This window comes from Trichechus manatus, unplaced genomic scaffold, assembly GCF_000243295.1.
Source record: "Trichechus manatus latirostris isolate Lorelei unplaced genomic scaffold, TriManLat1.0 scaffold00057, whole genome shotgun sequence".
NCBI lineage: Eukaryota > Metazoa > Chordata > Mammalia > Sirenia > Trichechidae > Trichechus > Trichechus manatus.
This window is the reverse complement of record NW_004443993.1, coordinates 11771739-11789999: the sequence shown is the minus strand read 5'-3', so window position 1 is coordinate 11789999 and position 18261 is coordinate 11771739. Positions and strand designations below refer to the sequence as shown.

The 18261-nt window shown below is 56.9% G+C and overlaps 1 protein-coding gene across 2 annotated transcripts in view; it reads left to right on the top strand.

Moving 5' to 3' along the window:
* The first annotated feature begins 8181 nt into the window (after nt 1–8181).
* The window catches only part of NFIC (nuclear factor I C), a 72327-nt gene continuing 62247 nt past the window's right edge, over nt 8182–18261 (top strand). For both annotated transcript variants that reach the window (XM_004378477.2, XM_004378476.3), the window contains exon 1: nt 8182–8272. In XM_004378477.2, the coding sequence (XP_004378534.1) occupies nt 8243–8272 (30 nt within the window). In that variant the 5' untranslated portion in view covers nt 8182–8242. The remainder of the gene's footprint in view (nt 8273–18261) is intronic.

The following is an 18261-nucleotide window of genomic DNA, read 5'->3' as shown; positions in this document are numbered from 1 at the left end:
GGACTGCCGCCGGGCCTGCCGCCCCGCCCCCGGCCTGCTGCCGGCGCGAGGGTCCCGGCACGGGAGGGCACCGGGGCTCGGGGACGTCAGTGGCTGCCCTTGGGGATCCGGGGGTCCAGTCCGGGGCGTCGGTAGGGTCTGCACCTCCAAGGGTGCGTTTGGGGGTCCCTGCCACCTGCAGGTCAGCGCGGAAGTCCGTGGGAGTGTTTGTGTATCTGGGCGGCGCTGTCGTCCTGTACCTGTCCTGGGTCCAGGCGCGCCGGGCACCCGGGGTCTTCTCCTTTATCTCTGTTGTGTATCTGCCATCCACGTGCTTGCGTGTGTTGTGGTGGTGTGGTGTTTGTGTGTGTGTGTGTGTTAGAGCTTTTTCTGTCGTGCAGCAGTGGGACCGTGGGTGTCTTTGGGTGACCAGGTGACGGTGCTGTGCATCCTGGTGGGGCTATGTTGTGAGTCTGCGGCGCTGTGATGGGCCCCTCTGTGACCGTGCCGTGTCCCTGGGTGACTGGGGGTCTCCCTGAGTGAGTGTGCGGCAGTTGAGGGGTTGCCGGTGACTGAGAACTATGTAGTGTGGGCGCGTTCCCAGGGGATGTTGGGTGTCGCTGTGTGCCTGTGACTCTTGTGTGCCCTTGTGGCGCTGAGTGAGTGTCCCTGAGGGGTGAGTCTATACTCGCTTCCCCCCCCCCAAGTCCCCACCCCCCAAGTTCCTTCTCTCCCGTGACCTGGGCTGGGAGAGGGTGCACTTCCTCTGCAATGCCAAGCTTCATCCTCTCATCTCACGCCGGTCCCCTCTACTCACTCCCCTCTGCCTTGGGGTCCCCCATCCGCCCGGCCCCAAAGTGGCCCGGGCTAGAGGTTCGGGCGCGAGGTGGCGCCGGGACACGACGATGCTCACCGGAGGCTGCGCGCGTGCGCGGGGACCTGCCCCGGAGGGGCGGGGCTGTCGGGGTCGGGGGTCCCCCCTGCCGTTGGGGAGGCCCGAAGGGACGGGTGGTTTCAGAAGCACGAGGGGCTAGGCAAGGCCCAGGAGGATGACCGAGGAGTCCCCCTTACCCCCAGCCCGGAGCCCCAAAATGTGCCACGACCTACCACCACCACCACCACCACCACCACCACCCCCCCCCCCCCCCCCCCCCCCCCCCCCCCCCCCCCCCCCCCCCCCCCCCCCCGCCCCGTCCCGGTCCCTGTCCCCGACAAAGAGTTGTTTTCTAGCCTCCAGGGGAATCCCCTCCGCACTCCCCGCTGCCCCCCCACCCCCCGCCAGCGAGTTTTGTATAATTTTATAAATATAAAAACCCCAAGGCCAGGCGAAGTCTCTGCTGCTTCTTTAACTCCCGCTTTGCTCCCACACTTTTGGGGGGTTTGGAGGAAGGGAAGCAAAACAGGTCCCACGCTGACACAGCGACCTACCACTTAGGGTCACACAGGCCCATGACCTCCTCCCCCCTGACCCTCATCTTCACACAAACCCACTCACAGTGCGCAGTCACACAACACGCCTATGCGGCCAGACACAGCCTCACCCAGGGCACAGGAAGGCGGCCTCCCGTCCCTGCTCGTTACCTTGCACACAGCTGGGCACACGCCCGTATGCACACTCACAGGCACACACCCATCACACACCCTCACAGTACACATGTTCACAACCACATATCTGCATAAGTTCCTGCACAAGTGTACACACGCTGACACACTCACAGACACACATGGCATACACCACCACATACAGAAACACCCCCCACACACGCACCCACACTCAGACCCACAGAGACACACAAACTTAATACAGACACACACAGAGACTCACACAGATATACACAGACAGACCCCCACACAACACACACAGCCACACAGACCCCACTCAGACACACAGACTCATAATATAGACACACACAGAGTCACACAGAGACACAGTCACACACAGACCCACATATGACATACAGACACACACAGACTCACAGCACACACAGTACACAGAGACACACAGAGTCATACAGACACAGACCCACAGAACACGCACAGACCCACATATGATGCGCACAGTCACACACAGACAGACCCACACATGGTACACATAGTCACACAGACACACAGTCACACAGACTCACATAGACCCACACGCCGACACAGATACACAGAGACACACACACACACACACACACACCCTCACGCTGGTGGGAAAGACCGCCACATCCCTGCCCTACCGGTGCCAGGTGTCTAGGGGGCCAGGTGGGCACAGGGCTGCACTGTGGGGAGTTGGCAGGACTGGCCGTGGGGGAGGAGGGTTGTACCTAATTGTGTGTGTGTGTGTGTGTGTGTGTGTGTGTGTGTGCGTGGCTGAGAATGTGGTGTTCGTGCGCCAGTGCTACCAGGGCCTCTTCTCACGGGTGGGCACGAGGCTTGGACGTGAGGGGAATCGTGTGGGAGTGCAGTGTGTGTTATGAGAAGGTGTACGTGGGTTGTTTCACGGTTGTGTGTGTGTGTAGCTGCGTGTGCCCTCGTGTGGGGCAGTTATGTACTGTGTGGCTGTGCACTGGTGTACTGCGGGGAGTTGTGAGGCTGTTGTGTTTGTGGTTGTGTGTGCCATGTGTGTCTGTGTGGCTGTGTGTCTCCACGTGCTGCTCTCTGAGGGAGTATTTGAGCCAGGCCTGGGGAAGTCCATGTGTATCTCTGTGTGTTGTGTGTGTGTCTGAGTCTGGGTGTCTCTGTGTGTGTGTCCGGGTGTCTTTGTGACTATGTGTGTGTGTCTGCCCCAGTTCTAGTGACGTATCCCACCTTTACCTCCCCACAACCCATGCCCGTCCCTCTCACGGCCTCAGTTTCTCGTCTGTATACTGGGACAACACAGGACCTGCAGCAAGGGCCACAGAGAGGCGGCCCAGTGTCAGCCTAGCATTCATGAGGGGCTTAGCACAAGGCCTGGCCCCGGTGCCTCCTGGAACGATTTGCCCAACACAGGCAGGTGGGGTTGGATCCTCTGAACCTGTAAGTTACCATGTGGGTGGTTTCCTATGCACCCTGCTGAGTACTGTGAATTCCATTCACTTTGTAAAAGTGTGTTTGTTTTCTCATTACACAAGCCATTGGGGAACATGGGAGGAAGATACAAAGTATCCAGAGTTAAACTCCACTGTCTCCATGGAATCCAACCCAGGGCCAGACCCTTACCCCAGGGAGCCCTGTTACCAGAGTCTTGCCTCTAGACTCGTGACTGATACATGATAACTATTCTTATAAATAATAATTATCTCATAAAGAGTACATAGGTATTCTTTTTTTTTTCATTTTTAAAAAGCGATTAAAATTTTTTTCTAAATTTTATTTATTTTCTTGTTGTTGAGAATATACACAGCAAAACATACACCAATTCAACAGTTTCTATGTGTACAACTCAGTGACATTGATTACATTTTTCGAGTTGTGCAACCGTTCTCACCCTCCTTTTCTGAGCTGTTCCTCCCCCATTAACATAGACTCACTGGCCCCTAAGCTTCCTATCTAATCTTTCAAGTTGCTGCTGTCAGTTTGATCCCATATAGATAGTTGTCAAAAGAACACAACGCTCAAGGCAGGCATTTTAACTAGTTAAGTTAAACTATTGTTTGGTTTTAAGAAGACTTCAGGGGATATTTGGTTTAAGATTTAAAGATTATCTCAGAGTAATAGTTTCAGGGGTTCATCCACCCTCCCTGACTTCAGAAAGTCGAGAGTCCATGAGAGTTTGAAATTCTGCTCTGCATTTCCCCTCTTTTGATCAGGATTCTTCTACAGACTGTTTGATCGAAATGTTCGGTAATGGTAGCCGGGCACCATCCAGTTCTTCTGGTCTCATGGCAAAGGAGGCAGTTGTTCACGGAGGCAATTAGCCACACATTCCACATCCTCCTCCTATTCCTGACTCTCCTTCCTCTGTTGCTCCAGGTGAATAGAGACCAATTGCTGTGCCTTGGATGGCTGCTTGCAAGCTTTTAAGACCCCAGGCACTGTGCCATGAACTAGGAGGTAGAGCAGAAGCACTAAACATGTTATTAGGCCAATTAACTGGGATGTCCCATGAAACCCTGACCCTAAACCTCCAAACCAAGGAAGCAAATCCCATGAGGTGTTCGGTTGTACAGAAGCAGCCTGAGCAGCTACTCTTTTTTTTTTTTCTTTTCTTTTTTTGTCATTGTGGTAAATATATTTATCACACACCTTTTGCTACATAGGTATTATGAAGGCTACATAGGTATTCTTACAAAGGATACTTGTGTGTTCTTGTAAAGGATACGTGTATTCTTTAAAATATGCTAAATAACATCTTGGTTTATAATGGTGGTTCTATACCAGTAGTACTCAACAGGGGACATTTAGCAATGTCTGGGGACATTTGTGGTTTTCACAACTGGCGTTGAGTGGGTGGATATGCCAGGGATGCTGCTCAACACCCTACAGTGTACATGGCGCTCCCTCCGTCCCCAGAGAAGGATCTGGCCCCATGTCAGCAGTGCCAAGGTTGGGAAATCCTGGTCTACAGCTTGCTTGTCCCCTAGATGTCCCTTGGAGACATTTCTAGATGGGACCCCTTATTCTTTTATCCAGCTATGTAGTATCCTGGGCTGGGCCCACACCTTGTTTATCAAACTGGTCCTCCACAGAGGGACATGGTGGCTGTCTCACATTTTGGGCATTTGTGTTACAGGTGACATTTAACACTCTTGTGCCTTGTCTGGGACAGTTACAGAGAAGCTTAAGAGTGAGTTCTCCCTATGGGGTGGTTCTACTCGATCCTACAGTGTCCCTATGAACTGGAACCGACTCCACGCCAATGGGTTTGGTTTGGATTTTGGTATATTCAGTATTTAAAAGATATAACCCCTTGCCATCGCGTTTCCAAGGAACAGCTGGTAGATTTGAACTGCTGACCGTTTTGGTTAGCAGCTGAGCTCTTAACCACTGCACCACCAGGGCTCCTGAAAAGATGTTAGTGGTCTTCAAATTGATCCACAGATTCAGTGCAATTCCAATAAAAACTCCAACGGGGAAAAAAAGTGAGTTCTAAGGAGCGTGCATTTTAATTTCTAATAAATGAGCCCAATTGTACTCCAAAATGCCAGGATCGAAATCACTCCTACCTTCAGGGCCCTGACACACAGAGGTCCAAACCCGCGCGTTTTTTTTTTTTTTTTTTTTTTTTTAAGCAACCACTGCGGGCTGCATGTGGTTCTAACCGTGATCCAAGCGTTTGCTTGGTTTATCCTCACAACAATCACAAGGGGGCAGGAACTACCATCACTCTCCCATTACACAGAGGAGAAAGTTGAGGCACAGGGCGATTAAACCACTGGCTTGAGGAGATGTAGACTCAGGGAGTGACTGTGGACTACAGCTGACCTGCTGCTTGGTGCATTTCCTGGGCTGGGGTGGCTCCTCCCACCTGAAACGGGATACACGTTGCTGTTGGCCGTCTTCTGGAAGGTTCTAATGGCTCCCTCTCACCACTAGCACCCAACGATACTAGGAACACCTCCTTCACCCAGTTATCTCATGGGCTTCGACCCTAGTCTTCTGAGATGTGTCCTGTTGTTGTTGGCATTTTACAGATGAGGAAACTGAGGTCCCAAGTGGAACCCTGGTGGAAATGAACCTAATCTGCCATGTGGAGGTGGCTGCCAGCAGAGGAGAGGATAGAATCCCAGGGTCATTGCAGGCAGGGAGAATGGTCTGATGTCCGCTTTAACTTTTAAGTGTCTCTGGATTTGGCATTCTACCCTGTAGGTATTCATGGTTTTTAAAAAAAAAATCAAACATTGCTTTGTGTTGTGTTGGCGTTGGGATTCCCAGACACCACCACCCCCATCTTTGGGTATAAAATCCTCCCCCCAAAAGTTATCATCCACTTGAGTGGACTCCGACTCCTGGCGACCCCGTATGTGTCAGACTAGAACTGTGCTCCGTAGGGCTTTCAAAGGCTGACTTTTCAGAAGTAGATTGCCAGGCCTTTCTTCTGAGGCACCTCTGGGTAGACTCAAACTGTCAACCTTTCATTTAGCAGCTTAACCATTTGCACCACCCAGGGGCATAGCTACACACACTGGGGTTAAAAACCTCATTTACGGAGTGCTTGCAGGGTGCTAAGCACTGTTCAAATAACCATCACCCCCCTGCAGTGGGGTGCTAATGGGCCCCCTGCATGACTCCTGCTGTCTCCAAATCCAGCCTTTGGATCCTGGGCAAGCGACTCCCGCTGTCTGAACCTCAGTATCCTTCCCTGTTACACTCGAGGATAACAGGGCTGCTGGCGTCTTCCATGCCTCTGGGCTTGGGGCACCTCAGGGCTTGCCCCAGTTTGGAGAGAGGGTACCATCTGGCCTCAGGATACTGGCAGAGGCGGGCCCAAATGGTCAAGCTTTCTAAGAATGCCTCAGTGGCCATTTGACAGATGGTCACAGCTCTGCTAATTGTCATTATCATCTGACTGGCTACACTGTTGGCCCATTTCACAGGGAAGAACACCAAGGCTCTGGAGGGGGAGGTCGCCTGTTCTTGTAAGACGGGCAGAACAGTGGCAGCAGCCTGCCCGAGGTTGGGAGGGTTCAGGGAGAGAATGAGGGAGGGAGGAGGAGGCCAGGGTCATCTGGCATCCTGGGGGCTCAGCCGCCAGGGAGGTCAAGCCCTTGGCATGTTATTCCAGAAGAAGCTTTAATAAATCAGGTTCTGGTGCTAAATGGCCTGGGGCCAAGCCACTCACAGGGCTTCAGATTCCGGATCTGTGAAATGGGCGCATTGCTGGGGCCGTGGTGGCGCAGTGGTTAAAAGCTCAGCTGCTAACCAAAAGGCTGGCAGTTCGAATCCTCCAGCGGCTCCTTGGAAACACTATGGAGCAGTTCTACTCTGTCCTATAGGATTGCTAAGAGTCGGAATCAGCTCCACAGGGCAATGGGTGCAGGGGAGGAGGGAAGAGGCTGCAACGGTTTTTCTGGCATGTCCCAGCCTCTGCCAAGACGCCAACTATCCTTCTGGGGAGCTAGGTGGATATTATGGGGTAGGCCAAAACACCTCCCAGTTCCTCTTCGGCGCTAGAGAGGAGAGAGCAGATTCCTGGTGGCACAACGGTTAAGTGCTCGGCTGCTAACGGAAAGCTTGGTGGTTCGAACCCACCCAGCCACTCCATGAGAGAAAGGCCTGGCAGTCGGCTTCAGTAAAGATCACAGCCTCTCTGTCACATGGGGTCGCTTTGAGTCGGAATCAACCGATGGCACCTAACAACCACAATTCCCCGTTCATGGGGACCCTTCTGGCCAAAGGAGGGGTCCTCATACCCAAACCCCTCTAGTGCGGGCATTGCAGCCCGTCTGACTCGGGGGCGGATAAGAGAACACAGGCGTTGGGGACCCGCGTTGCGCCGCTCACCCCCGGCTCGTACATCTTTAAGGGAAAGCTGCGCTCTCGGCGCCCGGCCTCTGCGCACGTCACTTCTTCATTCTTTCCCTCCTCCCCCCCCCCCCTGGCCCCCCGGTTTTTCTGGTTAGGTCCTTCAGTACAATGTTGAGTAGAAATGGGGCAAACACAGATTCTTGTCTTTTTCCCCCCCCCCCTGGCTCGTGTCTCCAACTTCCCGGCCAGCTCGGGGCGCGGGGTGGGGGGCGCCTTAAAACCCCCCTCCAGACCCCAAATATCCATCCGCCACCCAGCTCCCCCTCTCCGCTTGCCAGGGGTGGGCGACCCTAGGGGACCCGCTGCGCTCGGGGTATCCGCGGCGCGTCGGTCCCGTCCCGTCCCCGGACCCGGGCGGCTCGTCCTTCGTAATGATAGCAATGATGGGGGTTCGGGAGGCATGGGGGGAGGTGGTGCGGGGGGGCCGGGCAGCGGTTCTCCTTGCTGGTTCCTCGCGCTCTTTTTTCCCTCGTTTCTTTGAAAGTTGGATGCGGAGAAGTGGGAGGTACTGGAGGTTGGGGTGGGAGGGGAGAGAAACTGGGGGGAAGGAGGGGAGAGACTGCCAGAGGGAGGAGAGACAGAGACAGAGAGAGAGACAGAGACGGGGGAGAGAGGGAGAGAGAAAGAGAGAGAGGGAGGAGAGGCGGGCGCCGAGAAGGGAGAGAGAGGGAGGGAGGGAGTAGGGAGGGAGGAGAGAGACCGAGGGAGGAGGCGGGCGGCGAAGAGAGCGCGCCGGCCGCGGCCGCGGGGTGGGGGGGGGGTTGGAAAAATGACTCAGTAAGTTCGGCGCGCCGCTCCGGCCGGCCCTGCGCCTCCCGCCGCGCCCGGGATGTATTCGTCCCCGCTCTGCCTGACCCAGGTACGCCCCCGGCCCGGCCCCTGCACCCCGGCCCCGCGCCCCCCGCATCCCGGACTTGGGCAGCCGGAGGAGGCGGGACGAAGAAGGCGCGCGTCCCTCCCGCCGCCCTGGCCCGGCTGCCCCCTCCACGGACCGGGCCCGGTCCCCACCTGGGGCCCCCCGCCCTGCGTCGCGCAAGACCTTTTCCCGTACCCTGTTCGCGGGGTCTCGGGCTGCAGGCGCTCTCCCCCGTCTCGGGACGCGCCCCTTCCCATTCGGGAAGGTCTAGGGGCGCCCCCCCCCCGCCAGCCAGGGCACAGCCTGGGTCAGGGCTGCCCCTAAGGGGAGCCCAGGGAGTCTTGGTTGTCCTCTGGGGCTTCTTGAGAAGAGGACCCTCTGCCGTCCCCGGGTCCCCACCCCAAGCTCTTGCCCGCTGCCCCAGTCTCGGCTGCCTTTCCCCCCCCATTATTGGCCCACGTGTACGTGAGGGGGAGGGGGCGCGCCAAGTTGGAGGCGCCCGGGTGGGGGGAGGGGGATCTCTGGCGTCCCGGTTCGGTGTCCCCCCCCGCCCCCCCGCCGCACACTGTCCCGGCATTTTCGCCGCATCGATTCTGGAGTATTGAGCCGCCGCCACCGGGAGGAGCCGGAGGCCGGGCGCGCTGGGGTCTGGCTGGGCCACTGCGGCGCTGCGGACGCCCTCCCCAGCCGGCACCTGCCCCTGCCCGCTCCCGTAGCCTCTCACCCCTGGCCGCACTCCCAGACTGCCCCAGGCCGAACCCTTGTGCAAGGACCAAGGAGGGGTGTGGGTAGGGGGCGGTCACCCCTCCCCCAGGCTGCACCCCGGGGATTCCCGCCCGGCTCCCTCTGGGATCCTCAGGCTGTACTTTCCACCCCCATTTTGCCAGTGGGACTCGGGCCTCGGTTTCCCCAAGCGATAAGGCTGGAAGGCAGGTTTTGGGGGTGGGCAGCGGGGCCTCTAAACTGTAAAATGAGGACTGAAGGAGCACTGTGTTAGGAGCATCTTGGGGCCCAGCTCAGCCCCTGCCTGGGGTCCTCCATTCATGCTCCTGGGGTCTCCACATTCCAGTAGGATCTTCGCTAGTCCCCTGCAGCTGCCACTGGGGAGCTCTTGGCTCCCCCAATGGAAGGTGGGGGCTGGTGCTGAGGAGGCTCTGGCCTGTCCTGCCCGTGATCCCCTGGGTGACCTTGGGCCAGTCCCTGCCCCTCTGCGGGCCTCAGTTTCCCCTTGTGGGCAGCTTTGAAGGGTTCCCCTGAGACAGACACTGCCAGCCCACCTTCACCACCCAGCCTCCTAAAGGTCCCCAAGAGCAGCCAGGGTTCAGGCAGGGGTTGCTGTGTGACCTTGGACAGCCTGGCCATCTCTGGGCTTCCGTGGAGGACAGGGTAGCCCAGGTGGCTCCGAGGGGCCCCCACCCCCTCTGCCATTCCCCCTGCGCTTGCTAGGGAGAGCTGTGCAGGGGGCCTGCCGAGCCAGCGGGAGCGAGGGCAGGCTATTCCAGGCGAGAGGTTGGAAGGCCGCCTTTTGTCACTGCGCCCTGGAATTCCCCATCAGGACTCCTCAGGAGATAGGCCTCCATCCACACTGCTGGGAGGAGGTGGTGCTGAGAACCTAGCGCCGCCTGCCCGCCCTAGGGAACTGGCCTCTGCGTTGGCTTGGCGTTGGTTTCTCCAGGCAGAAAGCTGATAATCAGGGGGCTAAGAAAGACCCTGGGGTCGCGGTGTGCAAGAGAGACGAGGAGCCAGGAAGATGGAGACAGGGACAGAGAGAACCGGAGAGCTCCAGGCTGGGATTGGGCTTCCCGTACCCTGCTTACTGCCCTGCTAGCGCAGGCCCCGGAGCGGAGCCCTGCAGCCCCCTCAGGTTGCCCCCTCAGCCCCTCACAGGCCCAGCCTGGTCTGGGGTCTCCTGCTGGGGACCCAGATGGCGCCTGACTGACAGAGGTGGGACCCGCCCACTCCTGGACTGCCTGGCTCAGTCTCCCTAATCACCCACCATTCTCCTCACTTGATCTCTTCTCTTCCCATCTCGGTCCCTTCCCTGTCTCCCTCAGACCCTGTCTCTGTGTCTCTCTCCCTGTCTCCCTCAGGCCCTGTGTCTCTGTGTCTCTCTCCCTGTCTCCCTCAGACCCTGTGTCTCTGTGTCTCTTTCTCTCTCTTTCTCTCTGTGTCTCTGTCTCTTGCTATCTCTCTCCCCTTCTCTGTCTCTTCATCTGCAACTCCCCGTCTCTGTATCTGACTATCTCTCTCCCTCTCTCATCTCTATCTCTTTCTAACTCTCCTGTCTCTCTGTCTCTCCATCTGTGTCCCTCCCTGTTTCTCTGTCTCTTTCCACTCTTTGTCTCTCTGTCTCCCTGTCTCTCTGACTGTGTCTCTGTCCCTCTCTCCCTGTCTCTCACGTCTCTTTCCCTCCTCTTTGTCTCTCTGTCTCTCCTTATCTCCCCATCTCTGTCTCTTTCTAGCTCTCTAGCTCTCCTGTCTCTCTCTGCTGTCTCTGTCTCTCCCTGTCTCTCCATCTCTGCCCCTCCTTGTCTCTCTGTCTCTCCGTCTCTGCCCCTCCTTGTTTCTCTGTCTCTCCCTGTCTCTCCGTCTCTGCCCCTCCTTGTCTCTCTGTCTCTCCCTGTCTCTCCGTCTCTGCCCCTCCTTGTCTCTCTGTCTCTCCCTGCCCCTCCATCTCTGTCCCTCCCTGTCTTTCCCCATCTCTCCCCTCTCTCTGTCTCTCCCTGTCTCTCCGTTTCCGCCCCGCCTTGTCTCTCTGTCTCTCCCTGTCTCTCCGTCTCTGCCCCTCTTTGTCTCTCTGTCTCTCCCTGCCCCTCCATCTCTGTCCCTCCCTGTCTTTCCCCATCTCTCCCCTCTCTCTGTCTCTCCCTGTCTCACCATCTCCCCCCGCCACCTTCCCTGGCTAATTTTACAACCTGAGCCCAACCGAAAATAGCTCCCTTTTAGCTGATCCGACCCGGATCCATAGTGGGAGCCCGGCCGGTGGGGGGCGGGGGCTGGGTGCTGGGTGCCAGCCCGCCCTGTGCCACCCGGGCCTGCCCGCCGCGCCCAGAGGATCCTGGGAGCCCCGTGCCCAGCGCGGCGGTGACTCAAATGCTATTTCACTTTTACTCTTAAGAGGAACTGTGTGGAGCGGCCGTTACGTCCATAGATCCTGCCTGCCGGCGGGAACGGGCCTCCTCCCTCTCTCCCTCCCTCCCTCCCTCCCTCCCTCCTGCCGCCACGTTAGTTATTCCGGCTTTGGGGCCAAATCCCTCTTGGCCGCAGTGCCCAGGATTCCCTGGCCCGCGGGCTGGGCCTGGGCCCAGGCCATGCAGCGCCACCCCTCCCTCATTCATTCATCTTCTCCTTCATTCCTTCACCCTATTCCCTCTCCAGGTGGCCTGCTTTCTACTGCCCCGTTTCCAGGGGGAAGCTGAGGCTGAGAGAGGGGCCCCAACTTTGGTTGGATTGAACAGCTCTTATTAAGCACCTTCTGTGGGCATGGGGGGCAGCACAAGGCAGTGGAGTCTGAGCCTGGCATGGGCTCCAGAGGGGGCTGGGGGATTGGCTGGCATTAGGGGGTCCCCAGTACTTCAGGGCTGGGAGAAGGGCCAAGACCAGAGAGGGCTATAGCCTGCCAAAAGCAGCACAGTGCAGCTGACGAGGCTGGGGTTTGCAGCCACTTCCCATTGGCTGTTCAGCCAGGTCTGGGTGGGGGGTGCTCCCTGTGCCCCTGTCATGTGTCCCCCACCCATGGTGTGATGGCCTCCAACTGGCTCCTCTGGAAGGCTCCATCCACTCCTGTGGCTCTCTCCTCTCTCTGTCTCTCTGTGTCTCTTGGTATCTCAGTATTTCTCTCTGTCTCTCCCCCTCCCCTCTCTGCGGCGGAGGTGCCTCAGCGTGATGGTCTGGGCGCCCCGTAAATCACAAAGCCGGGATTCTGGCCGAGTCAGCGTTCTCTCTCTCTCTCTCTCTCTCTCTCTTTCTCTCTCTCTCTCTGCCTGAGCCACCCACCCTCCCTGTCTCATACCAAATGGATAGGAAATACCGCTGTGTCCTGGCTGGGCCCCCTGCTGCACACAGCCCAGCTCCCCCCACATGCACGTGTTCACGCCAACGCACACGCATGTGCTGGCGTCTCACCTGGGCATGTGTGCGCCCCACCGTACACAGTGCAGATCCCCACGAGCCGGAACCACGCACAGCCACAGTGCTGTGCAGCACACGTTTGCACACGTGTGTACATGCATGCGCACACATGCCAGTCGGCACACAGACGTGCACACTCACCCCCACACCTGTGAGTCCACAGCCCTCGCCTGCCTCGGGCGTGCCCTAATGGGGGTCCCCGAGGCGGAGACCTAGGGCGTCCTGCAGACGCTGGTGAAAATCTTGCTTAGGAAGTTCAGAACCAAGGTCTCCTCTTTCCCAGCTGGGTGACTTTGGGCAGGTGACCCAGCCCCTCCGCGCGTCAGTTTCTTCACTGTGGAACGAAGGGGACAGTCATCCTCACCTCCTTGGGGATTTGGGGAGGCGGGACACCTCTGAGGTCCTCGGTATGGGGCCGTGCACACAGGAGGTGTTCAAAAATGCTTGTCAAATGGATGTTTGTTGAATGCATGACTGCTGGTTAGGAGAAGGGACTTCCGTCTCTCTGAGCCTCACTCCCTCTCTCCCCCCACAGAAAATGGGGAACATAATCCTGCTTTCCCCAGACGGTCTACCGTTAGCACAGTGCCTGGTATACAGTAGGTGCCAACTAAGTGCTGTTGTGGTTGTGATTGTTGCTAAACCATTGGGTTAAACAGCCAGTGCCTGGCATACAGTAGGCACTAGATAAATGTTACTGCAATTGTGGATGTTGTTCCAGCAACAGTTGGGTTAAACACTCGGTGCCTGGTATACAGTAGTCAGCAAATAAGTGCCGTTGTGATTATGATTGTTGCTCCACCAGTAGTTGGGTTAAACACCCAGTACCTGGTATACTGTAGGTGCCAAATAAGTGCCATTATAGTTGTGATTGTTGCTCCACCAACAGTTGGGTTAAACACTCGGTGCCAGTATGTAGTTGGCACCAAATAAGTGCCATGGCAATTGTGGTTGTTTTTCAACGAACAGTTGGGTTAACCCCCCACCCCCACCCTGTGCCTGGTATACAGTAGGTGCCAAATAAGTTCCATTGTGGTTGCGATGGTTGCTAAATTAACAATTGGGTTAAACATCCTGTAGGCATTTTCCAACATACCCTCCCTTCATTCTGTCACTATTTGCTTAGCCTGAGCCAGGCCCTGGGCCAGGTGATGGGGACAGTGGTGACCCCACCAGACCCGGACCCTGACCCCCAGAAGCTCTTTCTGTTGGTCTTTTTTCCCTGCCCAGCCCTGTCCAGAGTCTCCCTGAGTTTGGCCAGACCTAGGTGGATACCAGCATCCTTTGTAAAGTGGGGTGCATGAATGGGGGTAACTTAGGCAGAGGAGAAGATTGTGTCTTTACTGAGCAAGGGCACACAAACACAAACCAAACCCATTGCCATTGAGTCGATTCCAACTCATTGCGACCCTATAGGACAGAGTAGAACTGCCCCATAGGGTTTCCAAGGAGCGCCTGGTGGATTCAAACTGCCAACTTTTTGGTTAGGAGCCGAGCTCTTAACCACTGTGCCACCAGGGCCCCACGCTAGGACACCAAACAGTTAAAATCTGTGCCCTCCTGAGGGGGAGACAGGCAGGAAACGAGGTGCAGCACAGGACAGCGTAGGCAGCTGCTTTGGGGGGCAGGCCTCCTTGAGGAGACGGTGGGTGACCCAGGACCAAGCTGGTGAGGGAGCCACGTGGGAGCCAGGGAGAGCAGGCAGGGCCAGGCCATGTGCTTGGTGAGTGAGGCTGTGGGGGCCGGGAGGTCCAAGCTCAGAGGGATCTGGGTGTGAGTCCTAGCTTGGCTTCTTTCTGGCTGTGAGACTTTGGGCAGGTGACTTCAGTGCTTGGTGCCTCAGTCTCCTCCTCCGGAAAGTGGGTGAAGTGGTGGTTCCCTCGACAAAGCCTGGAGCTCAGTAAAGGCTCATCCCCTAAAAGGCACAGCCTCATTCCATCTCTCTCTCCCTCACCCCTACCCCCTCTGGCTCAGCCCGCCCCCATTGTCCTCCTGGGGGAAACCAAGGCACAGAGCAGGAAGTCAGGACATCCAGGGCTCTGTCTTGGATTTAGGACAGGCAGTTCCCAATCTCTGGACTCAGTTTACCCAGATGCCTCCCTGCAGTCTGCAAGGCCCTACATGGCCTGGTCCTGTCGCCTCCCTGGCCTCACCTTCCTGCAGTCTCTCTTCTTTTCTCCAGCCACAGGGTCCTCCTTGCCATTCATTCCTCTGACACATGAGGCACAGTCCTGCCTCAGGACCTTTGCACATGCTGTTTCCCCCACCTGGAAGGCTCCTACCTGGACTGTCATGTTTCATGTCTTTGCTCATTTCCCCTCCTGCAGGAGACCTTCCCTGATGACCCCCCAGCTAAAAGGATGACCTTCTAGGGATTTCCGCCTCCTCAAACTGTTTTAAATTTTCTCAGAACACTTTGCTCAACTTGCCATTTTATTACACGTTTGTTTGCCTGTTTCACATCCAGCGTTGCTGCAAATCAGAAGCCTGACAAGAGCTGAGCCCAGGTCACTGCCAGGTCCCCAGCGCTGTTCACAGGGCTGGCACATAGTAGACACTCAGTAACTGTTGAACAACCAAATGAATCCCTCCCTTGCAGGGTTAGATAAGAGCTATTCACAAGTTCTGGTGCTCTGCGCTTGGGAAGAGGAATCATCTAAGTGCTTGGCTGCTAACCATCAGGTCGGCGGTTCAAATCCACCAGTGCCTCTGGGGGATAAAAGGCCTGGAGATCTGCTCCCAGTTCTACTCTGTCCTATAGGGTCACTATGAGTTGGAATCGACTCGATGGCACACAACAATAACAAGGAACCCTGACTCTGGTGCCAGATGGGCCTGGGTTCAAATATGAGCTCTGCCACTTCCCAGCCATGTGAAGGGGGCACTGGAGTCAGGACTTTGATGGATGTGTAGGAGTTCAGGATATGTGCTCAGGAGGTGAATAAGGTAGATGCTCAATCATGATTGTTGAGTCACTGAATAAGTGCAGGAGAAAGAGTTCATCCAAGAATCCTTTTGGTTTGAGAATTGGGGTCCCATGCCCCTGGTTTGCTGCCCTGAACTGTCAGGGTGGGAGGACCACAGAGAGGACAATGCACAGTTGTCCAGTACATATGGACCCAATAAGGGCTTGAATCCAAGTGTCTACCTCCCAGCTGCCACTGCCCTCTTTGGGCCGAGCTGGGGTTTCTGGGAAAGGCTGGTCTTGGCCCCCACCCCTTCCATCTCGGGTCACCTGGGCAATGGATGCACCTTCGCCTCCCAACCCATCAGGCTGCAGTGTCCTTTTCTGCTCACTCTACAGAATGAGAACCTCGGGCCCCAAGGGCAGCATACAGATGGTGAATGGACGCCAATGTCACCCAGTCTCATTCCATCTCAGGGTCTGCCCAGCAATGGGGGCCTCGGTGCTGGGCCTCAGGGTTGAGGGGGTACAACAGAGCTGGACTCAGAGACTCCCAGCCCCAGGTGGTTCATGCTGGGTCTGGCAGAGCCTGGGGAAAGCAGGAAATGCCGCCTGAAGGAGGGGACACTGGAGCCAGGGCGTTGAGGATGTGTAGGGGTTTGGGACGATTGTCACCATCCAGCTTGCCCTGGGTATCTCCTTTGCCCGTTCAGCCATGACGGCATTGGGAGGTGCCTGGGCAGAAGGGGCTCTGGTTGTTGCAGGTCTTCTGAGACAAAGAAAGGGATGGGTCCCGCCTCTCACCCAGCCTAACCTCCTGGGGAGGACGGGGCAGCAGGTCCGTGACCCAGTTACTGGCTGTTTATCTCCCTGCCTCCATGACCAGTTGGGGTCACCAGTGACGTGGGCGCCCGGCCCTGCCTGCCTCCCTGGCACTGTTCTCCAGAGAAGAGAGAAGGGGGCCTGGGGAGGGAGACTCAGAGAGGGAGTGGGGCGCAAAGCAGAGGGGCCCAGAAGAGAAAAGGAACTCAGGGATAGAGGGTCTCAGAAGTGGGACCGGCTCAGAGGGAGGGAGGCTCAGGGGAAGAGGGGTCTGGGGGCCAGTCACCCGTCCCCCATCAGCTGATGCCCCAGCTGTGCCTTGCTAACTGCCTCTTATCTTGGGTGGCAGCCATGGTCCAACATTGACACCGGCTGTCCTGGCCCTATGCCCACCTGGCGCTCTCTCCCTGGGAAGTGACTTGTATCTTGATCAATACCCCCCAGCTGACCCGCTTCTCTGGCTCGACAGCCTGGGCTCTGGTCCCGGCTCTGCCGACCCGCTGTGTGACCCCAGGTGAGTTCCTCCCTGTCTCTGGGCCTGGCGTGTGGAGCAGCATCCTGGGCCAGGAAAAGCAGCCCTCAGCTTAGAGTGGGACTGGCTGGGGTGGGCTGCCTCAGTCCTCCTCGGCCTCAGGAGGTCAGCTGGGTGTGGGGGGGCTGTGGAAAAGGGCCCAAGCCCAGTCCCCGCCACAGCTGTTGTGGTGACTCACCCTTCGGGGGAACATTGGAGTAGGGAACTGGGCTGGCACGAGCCCCATCCTGCCGCACCCTGGTGAGGGCGGGTGGCTATTTTCAGAGCCCCAGTAATAGGTGAAATCTGATGTCGTCCCCTCGCACCCCAATGGCCGGAGGTGGCCCTGGGGAAAATGGAGCACAGAGCAGGGAGGGCATTCCAGGCGGGGGACACGGTGTGTGTCCAGGCCCGGAGGTGGGACTGACCCGGCCATGCCATCTAGAAAGCAGATGAGGAGTCTGGGTCCCTGAGACCCCAGCACCCTGGAGAACAGGCTGTTCTAGAAGAGGGGTTGATGGCCTTCATGGGGTCAGGGTCCTGGTTCTCCTCCTCATCCAGGCCCTGAGATCCTGGGGGCTTTGGCCAGGTCGCCGCACCGTCTTAGAGCCTTAGTTTTCCCTTTATGCAATGGGAAGCCAAACCTCAGGCCTTTTTCTGCCTCCCAGAAGGTTGCAAAGAACCAACATAATCGTAACCACAACACTATCAATAGCAACAAGAAGAATAATAGCATTGCTAACAGTAATAGTAAAAATAAAAACCAAAGCAAGCCCTGTTGCTGTGGAGTCGATTCCAACTCCTGGCAACCCCATATTGTGTCAGAGTAGAACTGTGCTCCGCAGGAGCTTCCTGGCTGTAACCTTTACGGAGAGGAGTCCCGGTGGCACAACAGTTAAGCTCGCGGCTGCTAACTGAAAGGTTGGCAGTTCGGACCCACCCAGAGATGCCTCGGAAGAAAGGCCTGGCGATGTGCTTCCGAAAGGCCACAGCCTTGAAAATCCTATGGAGCAGCTCTACCCTGCACACGTGGGGTCGCCAGGAGTTGAAAATGACTCGACAACAGCAACACACCTTTATAGAAGCAGATTGCCAGGCCTTTCTTTCATGGTGCCACGGGGTGGGTTAGAACTGCTCACCTTTAGGTTACTAAATGAGTGTGAACCATTTGCGCCCCCCCGGGGACCTTAACGATAATAGTAGCAGTAGTAATAATACAGCCCTTTGAGAGCTGGGAGGAGGAGAATGGGTGAGTAAGCTAGAAAGAGATGTCACCTTCCAAGGAGCCTGGCACCTATAGGAGCAAGAGCAGGGCGGTGGGGCTGAAGTGTTTCTTCTTTGCCTTTCTCCTGCAATTTCACACCACTTGAGGTTGATAGCCCAGGTCCTGGACCTCTGCAGCCTCAGTTTCCCTTGCTGAGCAATGGAGAGAAGGGGACAGGCCCTCCCTCACCCAGGGAAGGGGACCGGGGACTTGCCATAGCCCCACGTTGCTCTCCGAAGGACAGCCCAGCTGGGATGTGGTTGTTTGCGTGGGGAGGTCAGATGGGTACGGGTTCCAGTCCCAGCTCTGCCCCTTGGGGCTGCGTCTTAAGGCCTCAGCTTTGTCAGCTGTAAAATGGG